General features: G+C 40.5%; 1 protein-coding gene across 5 annotated transcripts in view; it reads left to right on the top strand.

The window, feature by feature from the left end:
• The window catches only part of SLC12A7 (solute carrier family 12 member 7), a 715,067-nt gene that overhangs the window by 522,145 nt on the left and 172,763 nt on the right, over positions 1-20,159 (top strand). For all 5 annotated transcript variants that reach the window (XM_068236473.1, XM_068236472.1, XM_068236469.1 and 2 more), the window contains one exon: positions 13,045-13,240. In XM_068236473.1, the coding sequence (XP_068092574.1) occupies positions 13,045-13,240 (196 nt within the window). The remainder of the gene's footprint in view (positions 1-13,044; positions 13,241-20,159) is intronic.

The raw sequence follows: 20,159 nt of genomic DNA, 5'->3' as shown, positions 1-20,159 counted from the left end.
TAGGTACAACCCTATTTGCAAAAATTTGGTACACTTTGGTCATATAGATAAAAACAGAAAGCAATGATTTGTAAATATTTCATTACCCATATTTAAAGGAGCACTATGCCAAAAAAAAAAAAAACTTGTAAAATTTATTTTAATTTTCTACACATTAATATTATGTGCATTTGGCTCAGAGTAAAATGCAATGTAAATGACTTTTTTGTTTGTTCCTTATAGTGGGCAGTATTAATCTGATGGCTCGGAACCTACAGGTTTTAGACTGATACTTGTTCTCATAGGGGATTCTCAAAATTTCCATTATTTCTTAAAAACACTTCCTCACAAAGAACTATACAAAGATGTGGCTTGAGCTGTCTACTTGCAAGCACACTATCTTGGCAGTAATCACATGCTTCTACTGTTAAGGAAATCCTTTTAAAAGAATCAAGGAAACCTTGAGAAACCTCTCTTGAATAGATCAAATAGTCCCAAAACTGTCAGTAAGAAATTCAGAGCTGTCATTTTAAAATACTTACTTTAAGTGACAGCTGCAAAGGAAAGAAAACATTTAGACGTGTGGCCAGAACAGTGCATGTGCAGTTTCCCGCGGCCAAGCCAGGTCGCAGACTTAAATAAACTTCTGAGATAATGATTTGCATGTATAGCACAGATAACAAAGTATTCTATTATCAGCAAATAAAAAAAGTCTTGTGTTGTTTTCCAGTACAGGAAGAGTTAAAACACTTGAGTTGTTATCAATGCAGAAGACCTTCTCCGAGCTATTTGACCAACTTGGTCAAACTCAGTCCTGTTTTGTAAATAGCTGAAACAGCCATAAACAGTGAGAGACAGCTTGAGATAGCTTGAGATAAGGTTTTACTGCAGGGAAGTTCAAAGGGTCATTTGCTCTGCTCTGTTTCACAACTGAAAATACATTGTTTGTTTCTATACTGCAAATATGACAGAATGATGCAATGCTATAAATAAAGCTATATAACTGAAAATAAAATGACTCTTTTCTTTGCTACTAATGTTCTATTAATTATCTGTACTACACCTACAATTCATTATCTCATAAGTTAACAAGGGGATAATAACCTAGGTAGGGTTTAAATCTCAACTAAAAAAACTGACAGGTGGAAGTTTTGTTGGCCATCTAATGGAAAAAAACCTAATGTAAATTCTGTTACAAATTTGTTTTGTATAGCAATCTCTAAAGGAAGACACAAGACATCACACACAAACAAATGTAGACCAATATCTTTAAGGACTGTTATCGCACATCAAAGTAACGTAGTGTTTATGTCATGTTTCAGAGGCACTGCTAAGCTTTGTTTTGTATTTATTTTGTTGTTTACTATGGATAATCAAAACAGGTGAGCTAAAGCCCATACCCTAGAAATAAGGGTCCAGTAGGAGCAGAAGGAAGATTGGGGAGTATGCAGGTCCCGCAATCCCTATATCATTCAGCATTAGGAATTTCCAGTGAAAGGGGATATAAACTACCTCTCCTTGCAAGGTAAAACTTAGGCAACATTTCACTGACTTACCTTGTAAAGGAGACGACTTAAAAGTGACCTGATCTGACAAGAATTACTAGAAGTGACCTTAGATGACAAGGGTCAGTGACATAACAGATATAGTAATTTCCACAAATCAATAATTATTCCACTGCACATGTCTAAATGCATGCAGTGGCCAGGAATCACTTCAGTTGGCAGCAAAATTAGAAGAGTAGGGATTCATAGAGGCCAAATGGATTAATGCAGTCAAGAATATAACACTGCTATCAAAGGCCAATGCAAATGTTTGATTCAAGCAGTGGAGAGGGAAGTGGAGCACTGGTGTTTCTGAATTAAAAAAAAAACAAAAACAAAAAAGAACAAAGGCTTTATTCAGTGCCTTGTATGAGTATTCACCCCTTGGCTTTGAACCTATTTTGTTAAATTGCAACCTTTAATTTTAATGTTTCTTAATCGTATTTTATGTGATGGATCTGAAAAAAAAATAAAACCTAAGATGGTGAAGCGAGATGAGAAAAATATCTAAAAACAAATTCATACAAAATTACAATTTGGCATGTGCATCTGTATTTACCTCTTTTGCCAGAAAGCCCCTAAATAGTCATGATGCAACCAATTACCTTCAAAGGAACATAATTAGTGAAATTAAGTCTTCCTATGTGCAATCTAAATGTCACATGATCTGTCAGTATAAACACACATTTTTTGAAAGGCCCTGGAAGCTTTAACCTCCCTGGAAGTACATTTCTGTCTGGAATTATGTGTCAAAAGCGGTCCTTTTTTTTTTTTCCAAGCATTTTTAGGCCTCACCAAATCATAGTCATAACTCACCAACATATGTCAGAATAAAAGCCTGGTAGACATTCTGCATATAAATAAAAAAAAAAGCTAGAAGACAAATTTGTTGAATTAAACTTATGAATAAACTTAAAAAATTGTGAAACTGTACAAATAAGGCAAGCTGAGAGTAGTTAAAATCCAAGCAGAGGTCAGTGTAGGCGGCAGGCTGAGAGTAGTCAAAATCCAGGCAGAGGTCGGTGCAGGCGGCAGGCTGAGAATAGTCAAAATCCAGGCAAAAATCGGTAACAGTAAGGCAGAAGTACTTAGCTCAGATACAGTTGGGAACCAAATGGCTATATTGTCATCCTGTGCTTTCAAATGAGCTTATCTGCCATCTCTGCTATGGCAGTCAGGTGCCACAAAGAAGAGATCAAATTACAACTTGTGTAAATAAAGAGGAATTAGACACGCTAAACTCTATATACATGCAGGCTGTGTGTGTATGTATATGTATGTATGTATATATATATATATATATATATATATATAATGGTATATTATGGCCCGCCCCCGCTTATGCCACGCTGCACCGCTGCACTGATTGGCCGCCGGGTCCCCAGAAGAGCGGGGCTATGGGGATCCCGGCTGCCAGAGAATGATGCAGAAACGCGGGTAGAGCCAGGGAGAGATGTCGGAGTCCTGCTGCACAGCGCCGATCGTGTGCATGGGACTCCAAAACTCAATAGGAACCAGGTAATTTGCTAGTCGAAGCTGAGCTCGGGATTACCGCTTCCAGCTAAATTCTCCCACCCCAGCTCAGCTCAGGCTTACCGCCAGGGAGGTTAACACCGTTCATAGATTAGGCAAGAAGGGCATTATTCAGAGACGCAGCACAGAGACCAAAGGTAACTGTGCAGTAGTTGCAGAGTTCCACACCAGAGACTGGCATATCCACCCATAGGACCAAAATAAGATGTACACTCCATAGAACTGGGCTTCATGAAAGAGTGGCCAGAAAACAAGTAATTACTTCGCGTTAAAAATAAGAAGGCACATTTTGAGTTTGCCAAAAAGCATGTGGGTGACTCCTCTTATGTATGTAAGGAGGAAGGTGCTCTGGTCAGATGAGACTAAAATTGAACTTTTCATCCACCAAGGAAAATGCTATGTTTGTCGCAAACCCAACACATCCCATTGACCCAAGAACACCATCACCACAATGGCACATGGTGGCAGTAGGTGATGTTTTTCAGCAGCAGGGACTGTGAAACTGGCTAGAGTTGAGGGAAAGCTGGATGGTGTTAAATACAGGGATATGCCTGAGCAAAACCTGTGTCAGTCTGCCTTTGATTTGGGACTGGGACGGAGGTTCACTTTCCAGGAGGACAATTACCTGAAACCTACTGCTAAAGCAACACGGAAAACATTTAAATGAGTTGGAATTGCCAAGTCAAAGTCCATACCAATAGAGAATCTGTGAACAGACTTGAAATTTGCTGTTTACAAGTGAAAACCATCCAACATAAGGAGGCACAGTTTTACCTTGTGGAATGGGCAAAAACCCAAATGGCAAGATGTGGCAACATCATCAGAATTAGAATACATTTATTTGGTCCAATAAGTTTGTACTTACAAGGAATTTGTCTTGGCAGTTGCTTAAGACACAAACAAAACAATACAGGGACAGGCCGTATATAAATTACAAGTCAAGGACAGTATGTAAGTTATAGTGGCAGTAAACACGGTGAGAAGTGTTCATTTTCAGTTCTATGCTGTAATGTTTTCAAGTCCTAACAGATCTAGTGTGGTCCAGCATTAAAGGGAACCTTAACTGTGGATAGGAAAAAAAAGTTTAACTTACCTGGGGCTTTCCCAAGCCCCTTGCAGCCGTCCTGTGCCCTCGCAGCTCCTCAAGGGTCATCGGGTGCCCCGCTGCGACTTAGTTTCGTTTTCGACGACTGCCAGTCGGCTCCCGGCAACGCGTCCTTCGTACTTCGCCTGCACATGACGCGCTTCACAGCGGGGAAGGCGAACAATAGGACGCGTTGCCGGGAGCCGACGGGCAGTCGCCGAAAATGAAACTAAGTCGCAGCAGGGGACCCGATGACACTTGAGGAGCTGCGAGGGCACAGGACAGCTCCAGGGGGCTTGGGAAAGCCCCAGGCCCTGCAGCCAAATAAAGTTTTACTTTATTTGGATGCTAAAGGGTTAACAAATTGAAATGGATAAGGGGTCTGGGAAAAACTGTTTTACTCTTTGACAAGAAAGGGGAGGTTATGTTATTCCTTCATTACTGGAACATACAGTAAAAGCAAAAGACCGGTACCATAAAGTCTGCACTAAAATCTTTAAAAAAAATGTATAGCTTCAAGTAGAACTGAAAACCGTTTACTTAATTTGATATAAGAGCACAGGTAATGACAGCAGCATTTACACGTATCCATGTGAATTCTGCATGCAATTTTCTGTGGGTTCTTTTTCATGTCTGATTCTGCATTTTCTGATTTTTGGGGCTTTGACCTTTGATTATTTTTCTTCCTTTGCTATTTTGCATTTTTGTAACCTTTTTTTTATTGCGATTTATGCCACACCAATGAAGTTAATTTACACGAGTGTATGTAATTAACTTCAAAATTATGTGCGATTTTTGCACAACAATTGCAATTTTTGTGCGTTTCAGTTGACTTACATTAAATGTGAATTGCTCATGAAAAAAAGCTCTGTAAGGCCTGGAACACACTTTTTAATTTGAAACACTCTTGCTAATGTAATGCTATGGGTATGATTCCACTGGAGCGAGTTGATTTTATAAAAATCCCCCATAGCATTGCATTAGCAAGAGCTTTTTAAAATCACTAGGGCTTACAAAAGGCCGCTAGTGGGTTTGAGCTCTAAATGTGATTTAAAAATGCAGAATAATTAAGTTACATTAGTTATGTTAATTAAAATAGATCGGTAATATAATCTCTTACCCACCCTGTTTTAAAAGAACAGGCAAATGTTTTTCAGTTCTGCTGAGTAGATTTTTAGTCCGGAGGTTCACTTTAAGGAAAACACAATACAAACACTTTAAAATAATGGTAGGCAATACATTTACACAACAGAGATACATTTAGGATGTGAAGGTAATTTTTTTTCCATGATATAGAAATAGTAGTAATCCATGCCCTATAAACAGCAATTCATTCATGTCAATTCTATGTGAGAAAAGACGCCCACTTCATCAAAATCCAGCACTCTTGCAATGAACACCTTGAAAGGTTATATTAGAGTAAGTCCTTTACTATTATATCTCCTTTTCTTTCAGTATATGCCCTTTATTTATGGGTGTAGGTTTTGGTGGCTATTTAATATAGCTATTGCGGCCCAGTGTAGCACCTATTGATTGCATGTGTCATTTTACAATTATATTATATATTTATGTATTATTTTTCAGTTTTGTATCTACCGTATATACTCGACTATAAGTCGAGAAATTTAGGACTGATCACAGTATAAAAGTTTTGGGAGACGCCTTATACTCTAAATTTTGTCGTCCTATAGCCGGGATTGGGGGAAATGGGGCCGCCACTCTCTCCCTCCCTTCCCGCAGCGCAGTGTTCTGTAAAAATCCCCCTCCATTGTGGCCAGTGTTGTAAAGCAGAGGTCCCCAAGGCCCACTAATAGTGTATGTTTTGCAGAAAACCACAAACATTCACAGGTGAGGTAATTTGCATCTCAGCAGAGCTGATTAACTACCTAACAGTGTGTATAATATCACCCACATCCCCCTCCCTCCCTCCCACCCCGTGAGTTGCAGTGGTCAGCATACCTTTCCTATGTGTAATCTGATCCACAGCCCCGCCAGAAGCCTCCATCTCTCACTCGCTGGCCTGCCTGTAGTGTAGTTCCGGCTCACGTGACTTCGGGAACCGGAAGACCAGCGTGTGAGAGAGATATGATGCTGCATCCGGGGCTGGATTCGTGAATGGAGGCTTTTGGCGGGGCTGTGTATTTGATTGCACATAGGAAGGTACTTGAACAAAAAGAAAAAATGTAGAGTACAGGCACTACAGTCCTCAACGACACAGATCTTGAGTATGTGGATCACAGGACTACAAAAAACTGGTTGCTTTTTTTGTGTGTGGCTCAGATTGCGTGCTCTAACTAATCCTCACACAAGCAAATATAGTTCCATAAAGAGCGAAAGCAACAGCAGTTGGCACATGCAATCTATAGAAAAACTTTATTATTCCGGCCACATATAAAAAATTGGTTAAAAAGCAGACATAAATAGATACTTCCTACCCGTTTCCTACTAAGCTGTGGGGTGAGGTGGGAGCGGTGAGCTGCCTGACAGCTGTTTCGCTCTCCTGAGCGTCTTCTGAGGCTCTGCGCACGCTATCTGCACTCGGCTATATTTATATGGAGCCTGACAACGGAAAAAAAAAGATGCAGAGCCGGCACTAGCTGTGTTCCGTGTTTAATCCATAGGCTGTGATACATAGATTGTGGTACGTCAGTTACGTGCAGTATAAAAGTTCACAGACCGTTGGGTGGAGGCTGCGAGCTGTGAGCTGGTGGTGGGTGCTGGGCACAGGATGAGCCTGACGGCCGTTTTGCGCTAACAGAGCGGGGCTACGCTGGCTGGGTACAAATACTCTCAGCTATGGCGTCTGGCGGATTTCCGCTCGCCGGGACCGCCCCTGTTGTTCCCCTCCTACTGTTCCGATGGTGGAGCGCATATGCGTCAGGGAGGGAAGCTTACTTAGACTACGGATGCCAGTTCAGACCAAACTATATTAGATGTCTGCTAGAGCTATTTGCTACTAATGGCATTTTAAGTCCGGTTTGGTGCCATCTAGTGGCCAAAGGCTAAACTGCATTTCAACCGCAAAGCAACGGCAGCCATTGTGATTATTTTGAAAACGCTACAGCCAGCCACCTCACTCTGCACTGCAGGCATCCGCCGCCTGGTCTGTGAACAAAGCGGAAGTGAAGGATTCCACGCGCTCTCCATACAGCTGGCTCTGGCTGGGCACCGCAAAACACCGCGCTCCATTCTAAGTGAAGAGTAGAAGCAGTGAAGTAGATAATTGGCAGGATACTTGCCGTCTCTGTAAAGAATGGCACTCGTGTCAGGCTGAAAGACTAGAAGAATGAGTGGCGATCAGGTCACTCACTTCCTCCTGGCTCTGGCTGTACATGCATATCATCTGAAACACGGCAGCCAGCTGCTCTCTGCACTCCGAGATCAGGGATGTCTTGGCTGCAGGGAGACACACAGGCAGGAGCCCTGAATAAAGCTAGCCATTTGAGGAGGTCAGTCGCACAGATAACCTGGCACACAAGCTGTGACCTAAGGTCAGACTCAGTTTCCACCACAAATCAAGTTGTACTGCATCTTTTTTCTTCCTACCCTCTCATGTTCCCTCTCAGACCATGCTGTCAGCTATGTTTCAAATTTGTGTTCTGCTCCGAGTCGTTTCGAAACAGCGTTCGGATGCAAAATGCTCATCCCTAGATCTCATGGATGTGTAGAACATGCTGAGGCTTGTGGTTCCACAGGTTTTGGAGCTATTAAAAGAGATTCTGTAATGAAAAAAAATGACCTGGGGGGGGAGGGTACTTACTTTTGGTGGGGGAAGCCTCTGGATCCTAATGAGGTTCCTCCTCCCCCCGTCCTCCTGTGTCCTTCCATTAGAGTATCGGGACCCCCCTTAAGTGCAGTGAGGTAAATATTTACTTCTCAATGATCCTGCGCAGGCGCAGTAGCGGCTCTTAGTTCAGGCTAAGGCGGAAATAGCCGATCCCGATCGTATCCACTCTACTGCACAGGTGCAAAGGACTCGCGCCTGCGCAGTAGAGTTTATATAATCAGGTTTGGCTATTTCTGCCTTAGCCTGAACTAAGAGCCGCTAGTGCGCCTGCGCAGGATTGCGGTAGGTAAATATATCACTGCTTGTCAAGCCAGTTTCAGGGGGAGGGCACCGCTGGATTCCCCTGAGATTCAGAGGACAGTGAAGCCTCTTTGGGACCCTTATGCTTGGGAATACACGAGTAGATCCGGCGGCTCAATTAGCCGCAGGATCGACGTCCCCGCGGCCGCCCTGGATCGATTCCCGCTGTCCCTGCGAGGAATCGATTCAGCAGGTCATCAGACCTGTCGGAAATTATCAATCGAGCCATCTGCGGCTCGATTGATAAGGCCGCATCGACCCATGTATGCCCAGCATCAGGCTTCCCTCTCCTGAGGTAAGTATCCCCCAGAGGGTTTTTCTTTCGTTACAGGGTCTCTTGTAGAATGCCAGACAAATCTAACACAAAATCGTTGCCTAATGATAATTTAATGCTAACTTAAATGCTAAATCCCCTTTCTGATCACCAACCTAGAAACTATCGCAATGATTGTGTTATAAGTACATTTCCTTGAGATTTTAATTATTTGCTTGTTGATGGTAATATTTGGTTAATTCTCCATGATGTTGGTAATGTCTGCATATTGTTCGTATTCTCTACTTGTCCTGTAATATTTGCATTATTTTTTTCATAAATTTATTTCATAGGGAGTGTGATTTGTGGGTGTGGCCTGTGCTGAGGGGTGGGGCTTAGGGCGCTAAAACTTTTGTGCCTATAGGCTCCTGAGCTGTAAATCCGGCCCTGCGGCTCACCGAGATTAATAGAACATATAAGAGAAGCTCACGGTGGTAACCCCTCGGTAATGACCTTTGCAGGCATTCTTCATGTCCCCCCATTAAGAAGAGGATGTGACCGAGAGAAAAAACTAAAGAGGGAGGAAATATTACTCATTTTAAGAACTGAGACTATGGGCCCACTTGGCCTGAACGATTATGCAGATTTTGCATGTTTTTTAGACCCTTAGAATATGTCTTTTCAGATGATTGAAATGTAACGGGTGGAGAGCTGTCAGCTTAACATTATGGCCTCAATTCACTAAGCTTATCTCCTGTCTTTAATAACTCTTCTAGAGTTGTTACCATGGTGATAAGGCATGTAGTATTCAGGAAACATTTTACCTCAGGCAAACCTAAAGTTAACTCTTCTGTCTTTAAGTTAACTCTTCAATCCTTAAAATAACTCCAGAGTTAAAGACAGGCTGTTTATTAACTGCATGTGAAAATAACTACAGAGGAGGTAAATTAACTACAGAGGAGGTAAAATAACTACAGAGGAGGTAACTTAAGGAATGAAGAGATAAGATAACTCTCTCTTGTGTGGAGGTAAGTTTTATCTTGCCTTATTATCTCCAGCATGATCTTAGTGAATTGAGGCCTATGTGTTTTATCAATCCTGATATACTCTTCAATGCAGATATTCATCTTTATAAAACATCTTTGATATGTCAATCAACCTGCCATCTACTTCCCCTTCCCATTTCTCCCTCTCTATTATTATTTTAAGTCCACTAGTAAGATAACACAACATTAGAGGTCACTAGGTTTAATATAAGAATACGGCACCTGCATCTTTGATATAAAAAATATATGTATTCTTCACACTATAATTACAAGGTTGGATAATAATCCTCTTAAAAGTGCAATCCTTCACGTGTTCAACAATGTTCACTTTTTCTATATATTTTTTATAAATATATTTATATATATATACATTTTTTGCATTTTATATGGAATTTTTGTAATGCACACAAGACTTTTATGGTTGAAATGCAGTTTAGCCTTTGGCCACTAGATGGCACCAAACCGGACGTAAAATGCCATTAGTAGCAAATAGCTCTAGCAGACATCTAATATAGTATAGTCTGCACTGGCATCCGTAGTCTAAGTAAGCTTCCCTCCCTGACTCTAGCGTGGAACGCATATGCGCTCCACCATCGGAACAGTAAGAGGGGAACAACAGGGGCGGCCCCGGCGAGCGGAAATCCGCCGGACGCCATAGCTGAGAGTATTTGTACCCAGCCAGCGTAGCCCCACACGTACAAGCCTCCGTAGAAGCGCTCTGTTAGCGCGAAACGGCTGTCAGGCTCATCCTGTGCCCAGCACCCACCACCAGCTCACAGCTCGCAGCCTCCACCCAACGGTATGTGAACTTTTATACTGCACGTAACTGAAGCACCACAATCTATGTATCACAGCCTATGGATTAAACACGGAACACAGCTAGTGCCGGCTCTGCATCTTTTTTTTTTCCGTTGCCAGACTATATCTATTTCCAGCCTGAGCACGCTGTCTACGCCATAAGGCGAACCTGCCGCAACCCTGCGAGCCCTCCCTATTGCAAGTAGAGCCAACTGCAGTGCCGACCCCCCTTTCCTTTATACCGCTTTCATTCAACAATATTTATATGGAGGTAAACTTCATTTCTCCTCTAGCGCGCATGTCGCCGCTGCTAGCTCCACTTCCTGCGGAAGCCTTAGTAGGAAACGGGTAGGAAGTATCTATTTATGTCTGCTTTTTAACCAATTTTTGATATGTGGACGGAATAATAAAGTTTTTCTATAGATTGCATGTGCCAACTGCTGTTGCTTTCTCTCTTTATGGAACATAGGAAGGTACGCTGGCCACTGCAGCTCACAGGGTAGGCGAGTGGGAGAGAGGGAATTGCGGGTATATTATATGTTGCAACACTGGTTACAACAGAGTGGGGAGGGGGCTATTTACAATCACTGACCACAATAGAAGGGGGCTATTTACACTCATTGGCCACAAGGGAGGCGAGATATTTACTTTCACTGACCACAATAGAGGGGCTGTTTACACTCACTGGCCACAATGGAGGGGGGGCTTTTTACACTCACTGGCTACAATGGATAGGGGATGGGGGCTATTTACACTCACTGGCCAAATGGAGGGGGAATGTTTAATCAGGACACTGGCCACAATGGAGGGAGATATTTACTCTAACTGGTCACAATGGAGGGGATGTTTAATCAAGACACTGGACACAAGGGAGGAGGGATATCTGCTCTCACTGGCCATAATGGAGGGGGGGATGTTTAATCAGGACACTGACCACAATGGAGAGAGGAGGGGGGATATTTATACTTCTTTGCCCCCAATGGAGTCGGGTGTTATTAGCTGCATGTGAGGGGCCATGTGAGGGGCCTGGAGGATTTATGTTTATGCCTGCACTTAACAGCCAGGAGAGATTAATGGCTACAATACAATACTATGCAGTGCAGCCATTAACCCCTCCCGTAGATAATAAAATAACAGAGGCGCCAACAGGATAAAAAACACAAAAAAAAACCTTAAAAACCCATCTTGATAATAGAGGAGGTAGTGGTGGACTTACCTCCTCCAAGCAGAACATACGACTGTGGATTTTCAGTCAATACAATTTTATTGGATGCTCCAAATAAAGTGCATCGCGTTTCGCGGGGTACAAACCCGCTTCATCAGGCAATAACCGATAGAAGTAAACCGCATCTGCTAGTATCAACACTGAGCGCCTCTGTCTTGCCAGTATCAACTAGTGCAGCCATTAACTTTGCTGGGTAGACTTATACTTAAGTCATTAAAAAATTCCAGCTTAAGGTCACATATTGGGGTTGACTTATATTCGAGTATGTTCAAGTATATGTATTCGAGTCTATATGAGTACAGTATATTCAAGTATATGTATTCGAGTCTATGAGTACTGTATATGTATTTGAATTAAATGAATTGGTGCATACAGGGCATACTCCTATTATTTGAATTGGAATTAATTCATTAACATATATAGCTCATGAATTACTTTTTTTTTTTAACATAATTCGTAATTAATTTTTTCTTTATCATGAGATCATGGACAATTACTAGTTTCTTATGTGTATTAGTTCTGATATCAATATAGAACCCATTATTTTAAATGTTCCTATATTTAAATGTTTCTAATAGCTGCAGCTATAATAAGGATTCAGTTTAATGCAGACCTTATGATTCCTGTCTTTCCCTTTTGCTGTATATAACATGTTTGAGATTGGTCCCACACAAATTACACTTCATTTCTCCCTCTTTGTACTAAAAAGACTGGTAGCGCTGAAAACAGTAGAAATGCCTGCATGCTTCTTGCAAAGCGCCAGAGCAGCAGCCACTAGGGCGCGCTCTATAGGCAGTATCAGTGTTAGGGAGACTTGCCAATGGTCTCCTACTGAATAGGTGCTGGCTTACTGAACAGGCAGAGCCAAGATTCGAACCCTGGTCTCCTGTGTCAGAGGCAGAGCCCTTAACCATTACACCACCAGTTTAGTGTCAGGTTGGTGTGCATATGTAAAAGTAAGTTATTTAGGGGTATATTTATCAAACTGTGGTAATCGGAATAATGTGTATAAAGTATTGCGCACAATAAGTAGAGCATAATGCATTGCATTACGCTCTACTCATTGTGCATAAAACGTTATGCACTTTATTCTGATTACCGCAGTGTAGTGAATATACCACCTTAGAGTGTGATAAAAGTAAAGAGTACTTTAGTAACATGACACTAGACTGTACGATAACACTTGGTACTAGTCTTCAAATCTCACATGAGAAACATCTTGCCCCGTGGCTGTCTGAAAATGAATCTTACTTTTACTTCCAATTTGAATATCAACAGTTAGATACTTTAGAAGACAGCTTGTAGAATTTGCGTTCATGTTGCAGTGAAACAAGGAAAAATTATTTTTCTATTTCTGTGTGAATTGAATACATAAAAAAAGATTGTTTATCCTATACATTAATATAGTATTTCCTTATGCATGTTAAGTAAAAATAAATGAACTTTAGGTTTAGTCTTCTGTTTAAATAAATGTCTTGTCAATCATTCATTTAAGAATATCAAAGCTTTAATGACCAACGAGAAAACTAAAGGATTTTGCCAACTTGTTGTTTCATCAAATCTGCGAGATGGGATGTCTCACTTAATTCAGTCAGCGGGACTTGGTGGCATGAAGCACAACACTATCCTGATGGCTTGGCCACTTACCTGGAAACAACCGAACAACCCTTACAGCTGGAAAAATTTTGTTGGTGAGCATCATCAACAAACTAGTTTATAGAATTTTTATTTCAAATGTTAATATGTATGTTCATTCTCATAAGTAGGCAACTTTAATTCTGAATCAGTTGTATGATCTTTTAAAAAATACTAGTTACATAGTTTGGTTAAAAACACAATGAATCATCAAGTTAAACAAGAAAAGGTGGTACAACCCTAGCATTCATTTATCCCAGCTGATCCAGAGGAAGTAAAAAAAAACTTTAAAGACTTTGACCAATTAGTTGCAAAAGGGAAAAAATCCTAGTCCTTCCCGACTCCAGATGGCAATAGAATAAAATCTCTGGATCAACACTGCCGTGAGTTACCTAGTAATGGCCATGGCTGTCCTTCAATGGAAGAAAAACATCCAAGACACCTTAAATCTCAAATACTGAATTTGCCTGAACTACTTCCCGTGGTAAGATATTCCACATTAAACCAGTTTAATTGTGAAGAACCCCTTTCTAATTACATGGCAAAAAGCTTTGTTCCTCTTTAAGCAGATCATTTCCCATTGTCCTTTCCACAAGGCTAGGGACAAAAAGCTCATCTGACAAACTTTTTATTGCCCACTGTTGGCTCATCTCAGCACTTGTTCCAAATCTCTAATTTCAACCCTGTAATGTGTTGCCCAGAGCTTAATTCCATATTCCAGATGAAGCTTTACAAGAGAGTTAAACAGGGACAGTATTATGCTAGCATTCTTAGATTTGAATTCACTTCGTATGCATCCCCAAATTTTATTTTCATTAGTTATGGCTGCTTGGCATTGAATATGACTATTTAACTAATTGTAAAGCCAGCACTTCTAAGAGCTTCTGCAAGTTTAATGTCCCCGTCTGTATCCCATTTATTTTGTATGGTGCTAGACCATTAAAAAGACCAAGGTGCCATTTACTTGCTCACCTGTATGTCACTATCTTCTAGTGTGTTGATAATTCTACATAGCTTTGTATAATTAGTAAAAGTAGCAGCATTACTTTCTATTTTATCTAGTACCGCCCTGTGGGATCCTGCTGCTAACAGTCACTGACCACAACTCTTTGCCTTCTGTCTATTAGCCAGTTCCTTATCCATGTACACACATTCTTTCCCAGTCCTCACAGCCTCAACTTCTGCACTAGACTTTTGTGGGAAACAGTATCAAAGGCCTTGACAAAGTACAAGTGTATCATATCTACAGCTTTCTCAATATCAATATTAGCATTCACCACCTCTCATAAACACTGAGTATGTTAGTCAAACAAGATCTGTCCTTAGTAAACCCATGTTGATGCTGAGGGTTTATTTAATGAGAGGGATGGAAGATCTCACTTACCAAGAAAGGTTGGACAAACTGGGCTTATTTAGCTTGGAAAAAAGGCAACTGAGAGGTGACCTGATTAACATGTATAAATAAATCAGAGGGCAATACAAAGGCTTTGCAGTTGAGCTTTTTGTCCCTGGGGTTGTAAGGCGGACAACGGGACATGATTTGCTTGTGGAGGAAAAACGTTTTTGCCTTCTATTTAGAAAGGGGTCCTTCACAGTGAGAGAGTAAAATCTGGAACATCTTATCTCAGGAAGTAGTTATGGCAAACTCTATGTCTGCATTTAAAGAGGGCTTGGATGCTTTCCTTGCATTGAAGGGCATCCATGGCTATAATTATTAGGTAATTCCCAGAAGAGTTAAACCAGGGATTTATCTGACTACCATCTAGAGTCAGGAAGGAATTTTTCCCTTTTAAGGCTAATTGGCCCAGGCCTTGTAAGGTTTTTCTCCTTCCCCTGGAACAACTGGGATATGTGCAGGTTCAAGATGATGTTTTTTTTTGTATTATTTATGTATCAATACTATTATTGTATTTATTTTTGATGGATGTCTATGTATTAATGTCTTTTTTCAACCAAGCTAACTACAGTATGTAACTATGTAATTAATCTCTGCTAAGAAGTCTTTTATAGCATTCCTTAGGAAACCCTCAAACCGTATACAATTAACTATTTAGGCTTACAAGTCTATCATTTCCTGGATCTGTTTTTGTTGCCCATCTTAAATAATGTGAAAACATGGGCTGTATATCAGTCCTTTGGAACTGTCTTACTTAAGACTGTCACAAAAGTACTTAATATTTAAACCAGAGGAGTGGAAATCTTTGGCCTTTTTTTTTCTAGTTGATATACTTTGATATCCCTAGTAATTTTGTTTTAACGTTCCATCTTCGCCAGTCTAATTACTTTTTTTTACAATTTGTATGGCATTCCTTATAGTTGTTTAATGCAGCCTTGGTTCCCTCCTGTTTTACAACCTTACAAACTTATTTTCATCTTAACTTTATAACCTTTCAATTTATCCATAGAGGCCTTTTTATACTCCTATGCATCTTGTTTTCATAGGAGGTATATTTACTACAACATTAATTGAGAAGATTTTTAAAAGTTGTCCATTTCTCTTCAGTGTCCTTTCCTTGTAGTATACTATCTCAGTCCACCAAACATGGCGTATCCCTTAGTTGATTAAATTTTGCTTTTCTAAAATGTAATTATTGTAGTTGTTCTACTGCCCCTTGACCTGATCATCACAATATCAAATTATTTTATATTGTGATCACTATTCCCCAAATGTTCTTGAACTTGCACATGGTCTATTTAAAATGTTAAAATCTAGTAGTGCATTTCCCCTATTTGAATCAGTTACCATTTAAATCACCATTTGTTTGTAGTATCTCTAGAAATCTGCTACTTTTACTTGCAGCTTTTCCAATCTGCTGCAGTAGTTACAGTTTTGCAGTATCATTGATATGTGGTAGCTTATAGCACACCCAGATAAGAAATTGGGAACTATATGTTTCCACCATGAGTTTTTACCAAAACAAACTCCACATCTTCACAATCAATCACTGCAGCTTTGTTTTTTACAAAGAAACTAACCATGTAACCTTTTTGGTCTGCTCCATCCTTTCTAAACGTGTTGTAACCCTACAAATTTGCTATCCAATCATGGCCATCATTCATTTATGTCTCTGTCATTCCCACAATTTCATAGACGTTGATCAAAACTAACTGTGGCGCATCCATTTTATTTGGAAGGCTCCTAGAATTGGTTGCCATGCACTTTATATTTTCACCACCATGTTTTCCAATCTCATTTACTTTTTTTAGGGAGTCACATGAAGGCTTAACTGCCTTCTTACTCTTTACATTGTTTCTCAGATGCAGTCATTACACATTAACCATGTATGCAAATGTATGTATTACATATTTTACATATTACTAGCATCTGGGACAGATGAAGTATCAGTGAATAAGATGATCTATGGAAACATAATTACAAGAGATTAAACGCCCCTGTCCACCCCTACATCTCAGTTTTTTAAAGTTATTTTATTGTACTTGCCAGAGAGTGGGTAGTCCGGTTTGTGGAGGTGCAGCCGCTTTTTACCCAGAGGGGATCTGAGTCGGGGCCGCTTAAGCATAGTTTCAGCCACCATACCCCACCGCTATACATTTCTGCCAGGCTAATGCTCAGGAGGAGTGCTTCCGGCCTTGCATCCATGGATTCCTTCCTGGATTGACGCTTCTGCCGGATTTTAGGGGGCGCAACTAGGATGAACAGGAAGCAGAGCCGAGAACCAGGACAGTGTGTTCGTGGAGTTCTCTGTTGTTTGTGAAAATGGAGGCTTAAGCTACAGCAGCAGCAGCAGCAGCAACTAGGTCCTCCTCACAAACAGCCATCATCTCAGGTGGTGGTAAGCCCTCCAGTGGAGAAAGTAATGTTGTTTAAAGCATATTGGTGGGATAGTCTTGCTCAAAATGCCTGTTATTTATGTTTGTCTTTACAGGCAAGGAATGAGCCCAGGCCTAATCTAAAACTAATCCTAATCCACCAACCAAGTATAAAATATGTGGATTGTGTAGTGTTAAGATGCCTCTTGACTTCCCTAAAAATGCAAGTCAGGCTTGTACTGAATCTCTTATTGCCTCTGAAACATCTAATATTATTAAGAGGGTTATGGATTCAGTAATTGATATGGTGAAAAATTATATGCAGAAAACTATAGATACGTTTAAAGAGTCTTTTGTTGTCGCTGCTATCGAAGTTCCCTCTCCAAGGCCCTCCCAGAGTTTTCTTTTTCAAACTTCAAACTTTTCTGAGATCCAGGGGGCAAAGGAGGAGGAGGAAGGGGGAGAAAAGGAGAGTGAGGATATATCAGAAACTAAATCCATAGAGGAGGGGGAGCAGCTGCAATTAGAGGAGTCTGAGAAAGGGGAAAATATTAAAGAGACTCTGTAACAAATTTTTCAGCCTTAGTTCTTCTATCCTATAAGTTCCTATGCCTGTTCTAATGTGCTCTGGCTTACTGCAGCCTTTCCTAATTGCACTGTCTCTGTAATAAATATTATCTCATTTCCTCTGTCGTGTCTGTCGGGCTAAGGCTTGAATGTGTGGAATGTGCAGCGCTGCTTGTGATTGGATAGAAGCAATACACACCCTCTGCAGACCCCCTACACACTCTGTATGACTCACACACTTTGTTTATGTGAGCCTATCACAAGCTGGTTAGTTTGTTTGTAAACACTGCCTAAAACTGTTAATTACAAGCCAGGATTGCAGCAGAGAGTGGCAGAAACAGCACAGAGGGGCACAGGAGAAAATAAGGAATAGAATGGTATGCTTTTTAGTGTAAGAATATTTGAGTACAGATTCTCTTTAAGACTCTGAGATTCTTCTTTACTCCAGAGGAATCTTCTGAGTTACTGAAGGCAGTTTATTCCACGGAGCAAATTAAAGAGATCTTTCCGGAGCTTACACCGCAAGATCTTGTTTATTCAGGTTTATCACAACAGCGAGGACGTGTACTTTCTATTCATCAATCATTGAAGGATATAATCACTTTTCAGTGGCAGAATCCTGAGAGACGCTTGTTTATTTAAAAGTCTGCCAAACGTAAATATCCATTTTCACAATCTGAAATTCACAAATAGGTGAAACGTCCTAAACTTGATGCATCGCTTTCTAAATATTTGAAGGAGTGTGACTTATCTTTTGAGGATGCAGGTGTTCTCAAGGATGTTATGGATAAGCGTATAGATGGTCTGCTTAAAAAGGCTTGGGAATCTGCAGCGTTTGTTTTTCTTCCAGGTATATCCCCCACATGTATTTTGCGTAATTTAAAAATCTGGATGGATAACTTACATAGTTACATAGTTATTTGGGTTGAAAAGAGACATACGTCCATCGAGTTCAACCAGAGAACAAAGTACAACACCAGCCTGCTCGCTCACATATCCCTGTTGATCCAGAGGAAGATGAAAAACCCTTACAAGGCATGGTCCAATTAGCCCTAAAGGGAAAAAATTCCTTCCCGACTAGCACTCAGATAAAATCCCTGGATCAACATCACTGGGCATTACCTAGTAATTGTAGCCTTGAGTGTCTTTCAACGCAAGGAAAGCATCTAAGCCCCCTTTAAATGCAGGTATAGAATTTGCCATAACTACTTCCTGTGGCAATGCATTCCACATATTAATCACTCTTACTTTAAAGAACCCTTTCCTAAATAAATGGCTAAAACGTTTTTCCTCCATGCGCAGATCATGTCCTGTAGTCCTTTGAGAAGGCCTAGGGACAAAAATAATCCACCAAGCGTTTATATTGTCCTCTGATGTATTTATACATGTTAATTAGATCCCCTCTAAAGTGTCTTTTCTCTAGACTAAATAAACCCAGTTTATCTAACTTTTCTTGGTAAATGAGACCTTCCATCCCACGTATCAATTTTGTTGCTGGTTTCTGCACCTGCTCTAAAACTGCAATATGTTTCCGGCAATGTGTGTAAACTTGATCAAATTCATAAGGGAGTACCTTTGAAATCTTATTTGGACTCCGTACCTGTTGTTTTGAGAGCGGTTGCTTTTTTGGCTGATGCTGTCACGGAGCTTGTCAGAGTCGCGGCTCGCATTACAGCTCTTAATAATTCAGTGAGACGGGCTGTGTGGCTGAAAACCTGGAAAGGAGATCTCGCCTCAAAGAACAAACTTTGTTCTATCCCCTTTGAGGGTAATTATTGTTTGGGTCAGAGTTGGAAAATATTTTGTTACGTTCAGCTGAAAAGGGTAAAAAATTTCCAAATAAAAATAAAACTTGTAAGGGGAAAATGTATCAAATCGAATGAGCTATTTAAAGGTACAAATTTGCAAAGACTCTTCGGCCTCCCCTGACTGCTTCACAGATTGTCTGGGCGCCGGTTCTTTTCTACAAATATGGTGGACATGCCCAATAGTCTCAAGACTTTGGACACATATTGCCTCCATAATTTCTAGGCTCACGCAGGACACTTTTGCCAAGGACCCTAGAATACTCCTACTAGGTTACAAACCTGAGACTATGAAACGTGCTACTCGCAAACTTATTCAACATATTGCCTCCTCGGCTAAAGTTTATATTGCTTCCAACTGGAAACAACAATCCTTACCTTTAAAAGCCCGGCTGAAAAGGATAGACAAAAAATGATCTATGGATGAATTAATGCCAGGATTTCTGACAATATGCAACACTTTCAAAGAGTCTGGAAACCATGGGTGGATTACAGGGGAGGGCTGTCAATGTATGATATTCATAATGGATAACACCCCACTGTCTCTTGCTGTACTATCTTCTACAATGTCTTTGCCCTTCTCTACAATGTATAAACTGGTATACTATGCTGTGATGTATTGAACCTGACACTTGTATGCCTCCAGAGCCCAGTGATGTATATGTTCTCCCTGACCCACTTTCTCTTTTTTATACAGTTATTTGTTAATTTTGTGTATGATATATGCTTTCTTACGCACTATGTAAGATTTTGTATGCTTATTATCTTAAAACTTTTTGAACACTAAAAATGTGCAGAAGAAATGGTCCTTTCCAAAGGGAAAGGGAAAGGC

This window comes from Hyperolius riggenbachi, chromosome 5 (genome assembly GCF_040937935.1).
Source record: "Hyperolius riggenbachi isolate aHypRig1 chromosome 5, aHypRig1.pri, whole genome shotgun sequence".
NCBI classification, from domain to species: domain Eukaryota; kingdom Metazoa; phylum Chordata; class Amphibia; order Anura; family Hyperoliidae; genus Hyperolius; species Hyperolius riggenbachi.
The sequence above is the reverse complement of the archived record's forward strand: the minus strand, read 5'-3'. Positions and strand labels throughout refer to the sequence as shown.